Source organism: Anomaloglossus baeobatrachus, chromosome 1 (genome assembly GCF_048569485.1).
Source record: "Anomaloglossus baeobatrachus isolate aAnoBae1 chromosome 1, aAnoBae1.hap1, whole genome shotgun sequence".
NCBI classification, from domain to species: Eukaryota; Metazoa; Chordata; class Amphibia; order Anura; family Aromobatidae; genus Anomaloglossus; species Anomaloglossus baeobatrachus.
In genome coordinates this window covers 338,067,877-338,081,482 of record NC_134353.1, presented here as the reverse complement: position 1 = coordinate 338,081,482, position 13,606 = coordinate 338,067,877, and the positions used below count along the sequence as shown (strand labels likewise).

General features: G+C 49.2%; 1 protein-coding gene across 1 annotated transcript in view; it reads right to left on the bottom strand.

Annotated features, from left to right (window-relative positions):
• The window catches only part of GSR (glutathione-disulfide reductase), a 56,181-nt gene extending 52,650 nt beyond the window's left edge, over window positions 1-3,531 (bottom strand). Inside the window, exon 1 of the mRNA XM_075337745.1 lies at window positions 3,036-3,531. Within this exon, the coding sequence (XP_075193860.1) occupies window positions 3,036-3,473 (438 nt within the window). The 5' untranslated portion in view covers window positions 3,474-3,531. The remainder of the gene's footprint in view (window positions 1-3,035) is intronic.
• Between the last annotated feature and the right edge of the window lie 10,075 nt (window positions 3,532-13,606).

Here is a 13,606-nt window from a genome sequence, read left to right as displayed (position 1 = left end):
AGAGTGCTGCTGTACATAGTATAGCTCTGCAGAGTGCTGCTGTACATAGTATAGCTCTGCAGAGTGCAGCTGTACATAGCTCTGCAGAGTGCTGCTGTACATACGGTAGTATAGCTCTGCAGAGTGCTGCTGTACATAGCTCTGCAGAGTGCTGCTGTACGTAGTATAGCTCTGCATAGTGCTGCTGTACATAGTATAGCTCTGCAGCGTGCTGCTGTACATAGTATAGCTCTGCAGAGTGCTGCTGTACGTAGTATAGCTCTGCAGAGTGCAGCTGTACATAGCTCTGCAGAGTGCTGCTGTACATACGGTAGTATAGCTCTGCAGAGTGCTGCTGTACATAGCTCTGCAGAGTGCTGCTGTACATAGTATAGCTCTGCAGAGTGCAGCTGTACATAGCTCTGCAGAGTGCTGCTGTACATACGGTAGTATAGCTCTGCAGAGTGCTGCTGTACATAGCTCTGCAGAGTGCTGCTGTACGTAGTATAGCTCTGCATAGTGCTGCTGTACATAGTATAGCTCTGCAGAGTGCTGCTGTACATAGCTCTGCAGAGTGCTGCTGAACATAGTATAGCTCTGCAGAGTGCAGCTGTACATAGCTCTGCAGAGTGCTGCTGTACATACGGTAGTATAGATTAGCTCTGCAGAGTGCTGCTGTACATAGCTCTGCAGAGTGCTGCTGTACATAGCTCTGCAGAGTGCTGCTGTACGTAGTATAGCTCTGCAGAGTGCTGCTGTACATAGTATAGCTCTGCAGAGTGCTGCTGTACATAGCTCTGCAGAGTGCTGCTGTACATAGCTCTGCAGAGTGCTGCTGTACATAGCTCTGCAGAGTGCTGCTGTACATAGCTCTGCAGAGTGCTGCTGTACATAGCTCTGCAGAATGCTGCTGTACATAGCTCTGCAGAATGCTGCTGTACATACCTCTGCAGAATGCTGCTGTACATACCTCTGCAGAGTGCTGCTGTACATAGCTCTGCAGAGTGCTGCTGTACATAGCTCTGCAGAATGCTGCTGTACATAGCTCTGCAGAGTGCTGCTGTACATAGCTCTGCAGAATGCTGCTGTACATAGCTCTGCAGAGTGCTGCTGCAGAATGCTGCTGTACATAGCTCTGCAGAATGCTGCTGTACATAGCTCTGCAGAATGCTGCTGTACATAGCTCTGCAGAATGCTGCTGTACATAGCTCTGCAGAATGCTGCTGTACATAGCTCTGCAGAATGCTGCTGTACATACCTCTGCAGAATGCTGCTGTACATAGCTCTGCAGAATGCTGCTGTACATAGCTCTGCAGAGTGCTGCTGTACATAGCTCTGCAGAGTGTTGCTGTACATAGCTCTGCAGAGTGCTGCTGCACATAGCTCTGCAGAGTGCTGCTGTACATAGCTCTGCAGAATGCTACTGTACATAGCTCTGCAGAATGCTGCTGTACATAGCTCTGCATAGTGCTGCTGTACATAGCTCTGCAGAGTGCTGCTGTACATAGCTCTGCAGAATGCTGCTGTACATAGCTCTGCAGAATGCTGCTGTACATAGCTCTGCAGAGTGCTGCTGCAGAATGCTGCTGTACATAGCTCTGCAGAATGCTGCTGTACATAGCTCTGCAGAATGCTGCTGTACATAGCTCTGCAGAATGCTGCTGTACATAGCTCTGCAGAGTGCTGCTGTACATAGCTCTGCAGAGTGCTGCTGTACATAGCTCTGCAGAGTGCTGCTGTACATAGTATAGCTCTGCAGAGTGCTGCTGTACGTAGTATAGCTCTGCAGAGTGCAGCTGTACATAGCTCTGCAGAGTGCTGCTGTACATACGGTAGTATAGCTCTGCAGAGTGCTGCTGTACATAGCTCTGCAGAGTGCTGCTGTACATAGCTCTGCAGAGTGCTGCTGTACATAGCTCTGCAGAGTGCTGCTGTACATAGCTCTGCAGAGTGCTGCTGTACATAGTATAGCTCTGCAGAGTGCTGCTGTACATAGTATAGCTCTGCAGAGTGCAGCTGTACATAGCTCTGCAGAGTGCTGCTGTACATACGGTAGTATAGCTCTGCAGAGTGCTGCTGTACATAGCTCTGCAGAGTGCTGCTGTACGTAGTATAGCTCTGCATAGTGCTGCTGTACATAGTATAGCTCTGCAGCGTGCTGCTGTACATAGTATAGCTCTGCAGAGTGCTGCTGTACGTAGTATAGCTCTGCAGAGTGCAGCTGTACATAGCTCTGCAGAGTGCTGCTGTACATACGGTAGTATAGCTCTGCAGAGTGCTGCTGTACATAGCTCTGCAGAGTGCTGCTGTACATAGTATAGCTCTGCAGAGTGCAGCTGTACATAGCTCTGCAGAGTGCTGCTGTACATACGGTAGTATAGTTCTGCAGAGTGCTGCTGTACATAGCTCTGCAGAGTGCTGCTGTATGTAGTATAGCTCTGCATAGTGCTGCTGTACATAGTATAGCTCTGCAGAGTGCTGCTGTACATAGCTCTGCAGAGTGCTGCTGAACATAGTATAGCTCTGCAGAGTGCTGCTGTACATAGCTCTGCAGAGTGCTGCTGAACATAGTATAGCTCTGCAGAGTGCAGCTGTACATAGCTCTGCAGAGTGCTGCTGTACATACGGTAGTATAGATTAGCTCTGCAGAGTGCTGCTGTACATAGCTCTGCAGAGTGCTGCTGTACATAGCTCTGCAGAATGCTGCTGTACATAGCTCTGCAGAGTGCTGCTGTACATAGCTCTGCAGAGTGCTGTTGTACATAGCTCTGCAGAGTGCTGCTGTACATAGTATAGCTCTGCAGAGTGCTGCTGTACATAGCTCTGCAGAGTGCTGCTGTACATAGCTCTGCAGAGTGCTGCTGTACATAGCTCTGCAGAGTGCTGCTGTACATAGCTCTGCAGAGTGCTGCTGTACATAGCTCTGCAGAGTGCTGCTGTACATAGCTCTGCAGAGTGCTGCTGTACATAGCTCTGCAGAGTGCTGCTGTACATGTTTGTGGCCAGTGCACAGGCTCACTGTAGGTGGTGCAGGGTTCGGCTGTGTTGATACTTACACAGGTGCCTCCCAGCTTGTTGCTCTCCACCACGGCTGCCCTGGCCCCCAGCTCCGCAGCCCGGCGAGCACTGGCCAGACCCCCGGAGCCTCCTCCGATCACCAGGAAGTCATATGAGCAGTGTGGGCGCCGTTTGGGGTGACTCCCGCACACAACCCCCGAGCTCTGTGCCCTCTCCGGGCCTTCAGGAGCGGTGTGGGGCTGGGACATGGTGAAGCCGGCACGGATTAGCCCTGGTAGATGTGCCCGGGGATGGAGAAGCCGTTTGCTTAGGGAAGCAGTGCAGCTGGCGTGTGCCGGCAGGACGGAGGCAGCGGCGCCCTGCAGACCTCTGCGGAGGATGAGGCCGCGGATTACCGGGCTCGGGTGGCTGCTGCCCCGGGACCGTGTGCACAGCAGGACTGGTGACCCGAGGCCTCTCCGGAGCACGAATGCCATAACGCGGAAGTCCTGGTGCACACTGCACAGGCTGTGGGGGAGGAGGTGATGGCGGCTCCCTGCTTAGTCACGGTGACTGGTGCTGGGAGCCTCACCCCGGGTCATCGCTCCCCTGTGTGCCCCTGACAGGATCGGGCAGTGCCAATTCATATGCCCGACCTGCCTGTCTATAGTGCCTGCCAGAGACCATACAACCTGGCAGGGGCCGGCATCATTGGTGTAACAGCACAGGGGCCCAAGAGGCGAGGGGGCCATTTCCACCTATAGTAGATTATGATGAGTTATTGGAGTGACAGGGGCCCTATATATTCATGCGCAGGGGCCCTATGTAATGTTGATGCGCAGGGGCCCTATGTATTGTTGATGCGCAGGGGCCCTATGTATTGTTGATGCGCAGGGGCGCTATGTAATGTTGATGCGCAGGGGCCCTATGTATTGTTGATGCGCAGGGGCCCTATGTATTGTTGATGCGCAGGGGCGCTATGTATTGTTGATGCGCAGGGGCCCTATGTATTGTTGATGCGCAGGGGCCCTATGTATTGTTGATGCGCAGGGGCCCTATGTATTGTTGATGCGCAGGGGCCCTATGTATTGTTGATGCGCAGGGGCCCTATGTAATGTTGATGCGCAGGGGCCCTATGTAATGTTGATGCGCAGGGGCCCTATGTAATGTTGATGCGCAGGGGCCCTATGTATTGTTGATGCGCAGGGGCCCTATGTAATGTTGATGCGCAGGGGGCCTATGTAATGTTGATGCGCAGGGGCCCTATGTAATGTTGATGCGCAGGGGCCCTATGTAATGTTGATGCGCAGGGGCCCTATGTAATGTTGATGCGCAGGGGCCCTATGTAATGTTGATGCGCAGGGGCCCTATGTAATGTTGATGCGCAGGGGCCCTATGCAATGTTGATGCGCAGGGGCCCTATGCAATGTTGATGCGCAGGGGCCCTATGCAATGTTGGTGCGCAGGGGCCCTATGTATTGTTGGTGCGCAGGGGCCCTATGCAATGTTGGTGCGCAGGGGCCCTATGCATTGTTGGTGCGGAGGGGCCCTATGCATTGTTGGTGCGGAGGGGCCCTATGCATTGTTGGTGCGGAGGGGCCCTATGCATTGTTGGTGCGCAGGGGCCCTATGCATTGTTGGTGCGCAGGGGCCCTATGCATTGTTGGTGCGCAGGGGCCCTATGCATTGTTTGTGCGCAGGGGCCCTATGCATTGTTGGTGCGCAGGGGCCCTATGCATTGTTGGTGCGCAGGGGCCCTATGCATTGTTGGTGCGCAGGGGCCCTATGCATTGTTGGTGCGCAGGGGCCCTATGCATTGTTGGTGCGCAGGGGCCCTATGCATTGTTGGTGCGCAGGGGCCCTATGCATTCTTCCTGCGCAGGGGCCCTATGCATTCTTCCTGCGCAGGGGCCCTATGCATTCTTCCTGCGCAGGGGCCCTATGCATTCTTCCTGCGCAGGGGCCCTATGAATTGTTCCTGCGCAGGGGCCCTATGAATTGTTCCTGCGCAGGGGCCCTATGAATTGTTCCTGCGCAGGGGCCCTATGAATTGTTCCTGCGCAGGGGCCCTATGCATTGTTGGTGCGCAGGGGCCCTATGCATTGTTGGTGCGCAGGGGATCTATGCATTGTTGGTGCGCAGGGGATCTATGCATTGTTGGTGCGCAGGGGCCCTATGCATTGTTGGTGCGCAGGGGCCCTATGCATTGTTGGTGCGCAGGGGCCCTATGCATTGTTGGTGCGCAGGGGCCCTATGCATTGTTGGTGCGCAGGGGCCCTATGCATTGTTGGTGCGCAGGGGCCCTATGCATTGTTGGTGCGCAGGGGCCCTATGCATTGTTGGTGCGCAGGGGCCCTATGCATTGTTGGTGCGCAGGGGCCCTATGCATTGTTGGTGCGCAGGGGCCCTATGCATTGTTGGTGCGCAGGGGCCCTATGCATTGTTGGTGCGCAGGGGCCCTTTGCATTGTTGGTGCGCAGGGGCCCTTTGCATTGTTGGTGCGCAGGGGCCCTATGCATTGTTGGTGCGCAGGGGCCCTTTGCATTGTTGGTGCGCAGGGGCCCTTTGCATTGTTGGTGCGCAGGGGCCCTATGCATTGTTGGTGCGCAGGGGCCCTATGCATTGTTGGTGCGCAGGGGCCCTATGCATTGTTGGTGCGCAGGGGCCCTATGCATTGTTCCTGCGCAGGGGCCCTATGCATTGTTCCTGCGCAGGGGCCCTATGCATTGTTCCTGCGCAGGGGCCCTATGCATTGTTCCTGCGCAGGGGCCCTATGCATTGTTGACGCGCAACATTGAAAACATCAGCCATGCTTTGTCCTCAACTCTAAAAGGCTGACTGCCGCAATGGAGGTGAAAGAGAGTGCAAAGTGACGGTCTGCTTCACTACAGCCAGTGGTCCTGATGGTGGTTGCCACCAAATCCCACTTTTCAGGCCTGAAGGAGCTACTGACATATGACACAAAGCAATGTGAAGTTTACAACGCACACATCTGTGGAAAAACAGGTGCAAAAATGAGGTCTGAATATTTCCTCAGAATGCTGTCAGCTGAACCCTGCCTCTCCAGGCCAAGGGATTGGGGATTGTAAAAAGCCATGGGCTGGCTCAGTCATATGAGTGCAATTCATTATTCATGTTAGAAAAGTGTGGGCAATTCTTCAAGGTGGCCAGCCGAGCCAACAGCTATTCCGACTCCTCTATACCTTCATGTGTTTCTTATGGGAGCAGGGAGGACAAAGGGATTGGGCATTTGGACTCAAACTGCTCGGGAGCTCCATACACGTAACTAGTGATGAGTGGGCACTACCATGTCAGGTGTGCTATACACGTAACTAGTGATGAGTGAGCACTACCATGCTCGGGAGCTCAGTACTCGTAACTAGTGATGAGTGAGCACTACCATGCTCAAGGGCTCGATACTTGTAACTAGGGATGAGCGAGTACTACCATGCTTGGGTGCTCCATACACATAACTAGTGATGAGTGAGCACTACTATGCTCGGGAGCTCAGTACTCGTAACTAGTGATGAGCGAGCACTACCATGCTCAAGGGCTCGATACTTGTAACTAGGGATGAGTGAGCCCTACCATGCTCAGTACTCGTAACTAGTGATGAGCGAGCACTACCATGCTCAAGGGCTCGATACTTGTAAGTAGGGATGAGCGAGTACTACCATGCTCGGGTGCTCAGTACTCGTAACTAGTGATGAGCGAGCACTACCATGCTTGGGTGCTCCATACACGTAACTAGTGATGAGTGAGCACTACCATGCTTGGGTGCTCGGTACTCGTAACTAGTGATGAGCGAGCACTACCATGCTCGGGGGCTCGGTACTCGTAACTAGTGATGAATGAGCACTACCATTCTCAGGTGCTCAGTACTCGTAACTAGTGATGAGTGAGCACTACCATGCTCGGGGGCTCGGTACTCGTAACTAGTGATGAGTGAGCACTACCATGCTCAGCTACTCAGTACTGGTAACAAGTCATGAGCGAGCACTACCATGCTCGGGTGCTCAGTACTTGTATCTAGTGATGAGCGAGCACTACCATGCTCGGGAGCTCAGTACTCGTAACTAGTGATGAGTGAGCACTACCATGCTCAGCTACTCAGTACTGGTAACAAGTCATGAGCGAGCACTACCATGCTCGGGAGCTCAGTACTCGTAACTAGTGATGAGTGAGCACTACCATGCTCAGGTACTCGGTAACTAGTAATGAGCGAGCATTACCATGCTCAGCTACTCAGTACTGGTAACTAGTCATGAGTGAGCACTACCATGCTCAGGTTGCTCAGTACTCGTAACTAGTGATGAGTGGGCACTACCATGCTCAGGTGCTCAGTACTGGTAACAAGTCATGAGCGAGCACTACCATGCTCGGGAGCTCAGTACTCGTAACTAGTGATGAGTGAGCACTACCATGCTCAGGTACTCGGTAACTAGTAATGAGCGAGCACTACCATGCTCAGCTACTCAGTACTGGTAACAAGTCATGAGCGAGCACTACCATGCTCAGGTTGCTCAGTACTCGTAACTAGTGATGAGTGGGCACTACCATGCTCAGGTGCTCAGTACTGGTAACAAGTCATGAGCGAGCACTACCATGCTCAGGTTGCTCAGTACTGGTAACTAGTGATGAGTGAGCACTACCATGCTCAGCTACTCAGTACTGGTAACAAGTCATGAGCGAGCACTACCATGCTCAGGTTGCTCAGTACTTGTAACTAGTCATGAGTGGGCACTACCATGCTCAGGTGCTCAGTACTCGTAACTAGTGATGAGCGAGCACTACCATGCTCGGGTGCTCAGTACTCGTAACTAGTGATGAGCGAGCACTACCATGCTCAGGTGCTCAGTACTTGTAACTAGTGATGAGTGAGCACTACCATGCTCGGGTGCTCAGTACTTGTAACTAGTGATGAGTGAGCACTATCATGCCTAGGTGCTCCGTACTGGTAACGTGCACTTGGACACTCAGATGGGTGCGACTCAAATTCCGGAGTATGTTGGAAGTCAATGGAGACTCAAGCATTTTTCTGGAAGATCTTCTAGAAAAATCTTGAGTTCCCTATTGACTTCCAGTATACTCGGTACACGAGTCAAGCCACATCTGAACATCCAACTGCTCGTTACGAGTACAGGGCACCGTAGTGCTCGCTCATCAAATCTCTCTTTCTTTATTTTTTTATATAGCGCTAACATATTCCGCAGCGCTTTACATACATCAGGAACGCTGTCCCCATTGGGGCTCACAATCTAGAGTCCCTATCTGTATGTCTTTTGGAGTTTGGGAGGAAACCGGAGAACCCGGAGGAAACCCACGCAAACACGGGGAGAACATACAAACTCCTTGCAGATGGTGTCCTTGGTGGGATTTGAACCCAGGACCCCAGCGCTGCAAGACTGCAGTGCTAACCACTGAGCCACCATGCCGCTCATCACTAGTCTATACACATTACATGGTCGGCCAGACCATCAGGAGGTTCAGGTGACACTATTGTGTTTGGGGACCCTTCCTCTCTTCTCCCCAGAGAACACATACTCGCTCGGCTGAGCTCAGTGTGCATGTGTACGGGGGCTCAGGAGGCATACACTATATGGACAAACCCTTGAATTCAGGTGTTTCATTCAGTCCCATTGCAGCAGGTGTATAAAGTCTTGCCTCTGGCTTTACAGACATTTGCAGCGTTTGGTGGAAGAGGGATAATGTTGAGTGATTGTTTATCAAGGGTCTTGGTTCCAGTGAGTGAAAATCTTAAAAGGGGCTGCCCAGGCGTAGGACTCAAGTCTGCAGACTTGTGAATCCCCACAGCGTGCTGGGAGCGGGCGGTCATGTGACCAAAAGTATGCAATTTGCACAGTTCTGTTCACATTCCAACTAGACGTGTAGCATCACTCAATTTACTTGTATTGGGTGAGAACACGTCTAGCCGGCACGTGACTGCATGTATGTAAATCGCATACTTGCACTCATGTTCTCGCTGATCCCGGAGAATCCTGACAGCACACACTGGAAGGCTTCACATGTCTGCGGTCACATAGACTACCTGCAGACTTTTACCACAATCCTGGACAACCCCTTTTAAGGCCTCATTCAGACATCATATTATTTTGTTAACGTTCAAAAAAAAAAACGGTCCGGATTTCATCAGTATTTTTCACGAGAATGTCATCAGGTTTGGTCAGTTTCATCAATTTTTTTTCACTGATGGAACAAAAATAAAAAGAAAAAGTTTCTCTGCTTTCTCCTGTCTATCAGAAAAAACAGACAACACATGGTTGACATGAAAAATTAACGTGTGAATGAGGCTCAATGCTTAGGCTATGTTCACACACTGCATTTATTACCCACGTTTTTGGTGCGTTTTTGCTGCAGAAATTTCTTGAGAAATTCTTGTAACCTTTCTGCAGACATTCCCTAGCAAAACCTATGGCAAAAAAATTAGCTGTGCGCACACTGAGTTTTTTTCTTAAGAAAATCTACTGAAAGAATTTTCTTAAGAAAAAGAATGAGCATGTCACTTTTTTTCCGCAGCTAACTGCGTTATTCACTCCATTGACTGTAATGTAATCATGAAATCCCAGAGGGAATAACGCAGGTAGCAAATTAGGTGCGTTATTCCTGCGTTATTTTGCGTTTTTCGTGACAAAGTGTACATCCCTGCCCTGCGTTTTGTAGGGAAGTGATGTCACTAAGAGAGGAAGAGGACGTTCCTCCATTTTCAGTGTTGTCAGAAAGTAGTGATCTCACACTCACACACAGACACATACATATATAATGCACACACACATTGAAATCAAACGTACATGCTAAAAAAAAAAAAAAAAACGTGGGCTCCGCTGTATTTTTACCATCCAGCCAGGTAAGCACACAGCGGCGGCCTGGTATTCTTAGGCTGGGGAGAGCGAGGGCAGGGTTAATGCCCCCCCCCCTCCCGCAGCCCAGAATATCAGGGCCGCAGCTGCCCCTGGACTGTCTCATCCATTATGCGACAGTCCCGGCGTGTTACCGGCTCTATCTGTTGCCGTGATGCGGTGGCAATCAGGGTAATATGGAGTTAACGGCAACCAATAGCTGCCGCTAAGTCCAAGATTAGTAGTGGCAGTGTCTATGACACGCCGTCACTAATCTGTAAGTGAAAGTAAAGAAACACTCACACACACCGAAAAATCCTTTATTTTGAATGAAAGACAAAAAGCCCCTCTTTCACCACTTTATTAAACCCCCGAACACAACTCCGACATAATCCACAGCGATGTCCCGCGTCGTCTGTGAGCGAGTGCACAATGCAGCTCCCTTAGCGATGCTGCAGTTAACTCCAGGTCATTTCTCATGGTCGGTGATGAGAACACATTACCGGCCGCGAGAACTGCAGTGTGTGGGGGTTGGGGGGAACAGAAACATCATAAATAAAGCTGGAATATCTATCCCTCTCTTATCTATTATCTATCTATCTTATCTATCTATTCCCCTAAATATCTATCAATATTATCTATTTTGTTTTTTTCATGTTCAACGTGCTTTTATTGCTGTAAAAGCATTAAAAAACGCAGGGACCAATCTGAAAAAACCAAAACGCACCGAAAACGCACCTGCGTTATTGGTGCGTTTTTTTTAACGCAGGTGCGCTAATTCTTCACTCTCAAGAAATTTCTTAAGAAAAATCATTTTTCTAGTGTGAACATAGCCTTAACCTGTTTACGACTAAGGACGTAACAGGTGCAGGTGGATTGGACAAACTTAAGATATTTTTTTTAAACCCCTTAGATAAAAGTATACATGTTTGGTATCTACGAACTCATACCGACCTGAGGCATCATACCAACACATCAGTTTTACCATATAGTGAACAAGGTGAATAAAATATCCCAAAAACTATTGTGCAATAGCACTTTTCTTTTGCAATTTCACCACACTTGGATTTTTTTTCTGTTTTCCAGTGTGCTATATGGTCAAACTAATGATTTCATTCGTCCCGGAGAAAAACAAGCCCTTGTATGGCAATATTGATGGAAAAATAAAAGTTATGGCTCTCGGAAGAAGGGGAGATAAAACTGAAAAAGAAAAATGGAAAATCGTCCTGGGGTGAAGGGGTTAAAGGGGTATTCCCATCTATATTCTCTCTCAATATGTTGTAGGTGTAATAATAAGAATATTAGCAAATACCTCCAATTAGAAATGTAGTATAGTTCTCCTGATTAGCCATGACACTTAACTCCAGGCATGGTAGTAACTTAGTTGCTAGTGGATGTAACCATGAATACCTATCTGTCCCTATATGCATGGCTATTACCTTGGATACCTAAGCTACTGTAATGCCCGGCACATGAAGTAAGTGACATAGCTTTTCATAAGAACTATACATTTCTACTTGAGGTATTTTCTAATATCCTTATTATTACACCTACTACATATTGGGATAGGATCTTGTAGATGGGAGTACCTCTTTAGGTATGCAAAAATATTGGACAACTGTTTGCCTCCATCTTTGTAGGCACAGTTTAGGGAAGGCCTTTTTCTGTTCCAGTGTGTAAAGCAAGGTCTATAAAGGTATGGTTTGGGAATTTTGATGTGGGAGTGTCACACAGTGTCTGTCTCAAAACTCACTGAGTGTCAGGACTACATCTGACGCTGTTCACATAGCAGAGTCAGACATTCCACGTGATGCTGCTTTTGTGTTGCACAGACAGGCTCAGGCATTGACCAGCTGTGCTCTTGTTTGTAATCTGGCTTGCTGGAGTTAATTTCTGCTAGCCTGTGGATTGCTGCTTGAGTCACATGTGAATTAAAATTCACAAAAAAATCAAGTATTAAAACAAAAAAAGATTGCCCTGGGCAGGTAAATAGTGTTGCCCTTTTTTACGGTGTTACTTTTTTTTTTGGGTGGGGGGAGGGGATTTCAATTTATGTGGCTTTTGCTTTTATTACAATTTGACAATCTCATTTGCATGCTGAGCTACACTGTCACTTGACCTGCACAGTGGATTTCACTTTTTCATATACAAAAGATGGACCACATCTGCTGCAGGTGAAATCTGTACCAAATTGTCAGGATTTACTGCACATTTCACCATATGCGTTGCAAAGGATGAAATCTGTCGAAACCTTCAAAAGGTACCTGAAGACCCACCTATTCAGACAAACCTACAACCTGCCATACTCTCAGTCCACTATACCGCTGAATGATCTGAATGCTTCTCCCTATTTTTCACATGTAAAGCGCCATGGGATAAATGGCGCTATAATAACAAATAATAACTCTCCCTTTACAGAATAAAAGCATGCTTGGACAAGCTCCGCATCACACATGCATGTACTGACTGGCGTGGGTCTCCTGATCCAAACCGAACAGTCTCTTAGGCATATATGAGGTTTGGATCAGGAGATATGCGGTCATTCTGTACGTTACGATCCATTATTTGGACCTTTGAGTCACGGATGTATCAAACTGACCGAACAGGGAAATTTTGTGAGTTGCTGGTTTTGATTACTTAGAAGGTTAAAGTTATTAAGCAACTAGGAGGGCAGATTGCTGTGCCCAAAAGTAGATTTACTAAGCATCTTGAGAACAAAGAGGAACGGAGTCTTTAAATTCACTTAATAAAAGAGCCCATACAAGCAAAATTATGAAAATATTAAATATTTTATTAAGGTGCTGTTGGGTACAAAGATATATAAAATACATATGGACCAGAGGGAGCGGTGCTGAAGGGGAAAGAACCCCACGTGTCCCAGAGTGTAAAGAGGAAAAATTCCTCAACCGTGATCTTGAAGGGCTTGTAAGAGGTGACTAATGACCAAGAGCAAGGCTGCATCATAAGATATCATAGGACGTCATTATTTTGTATACACACAAAATGCAAAAACCTTCCTAAATACAAGCAGCACAACTCGCCTCCTCAAATTACTGTTCAGATCACTGCACCACCGGGGTAACCACGAGGGGACCGACGTCCCAACACGTGTTTCGCGTTTAGGGTATGCTTCGTCGGGGGACGAGTAAAAAAGTGTGCAAGTACTGACCTTAAATAGGCACCCAAAGTACCTCAAGAAACCACCCACCATGAGCGCATCATAGGGAGCCCTGAAGACCGGACATCCGCCCAGGTTCAGCGTCCACAGAGAAGACCGGACGGAAGAAAACTTCCTGTGACGTCACCAGTATTGTTCCGGTCCCGCTGTTAAGGACGCCACCGCAGCGATGTCCGAGCAACAGGCACGCCCCATGACGCGTCTCAGAATACCACCCACTCCCATCACCATCATCACACCCCCCCCACACACACGCACAAAACGCGCCGCCCACTACCAGGGTAGGCAAAAGCTCCTCCGTATCCCCAGCCCAGGAAAGAGCTCACCCCATATCCACGCGGGTATGCCCACCGCAGTACAATCCGAAACAGCAGATAAACCCCAAAATACTTCACAAATGCATCCAGTCTTGCTCCTTCAGAGACTGCCACCCTCCAGAGGAAACAGCAGATAAACCCCAAAATACTTCACAAATGCATGACGCGCTCATGGTGGGTGGTTTCTTGAGGTACTTTGGGTGCCTATTTAAGGTCAGTACTTGCACACTTTTTTACCCGTCCCCCGACGAAGCATACCCTAAACGCGAAACACGTGT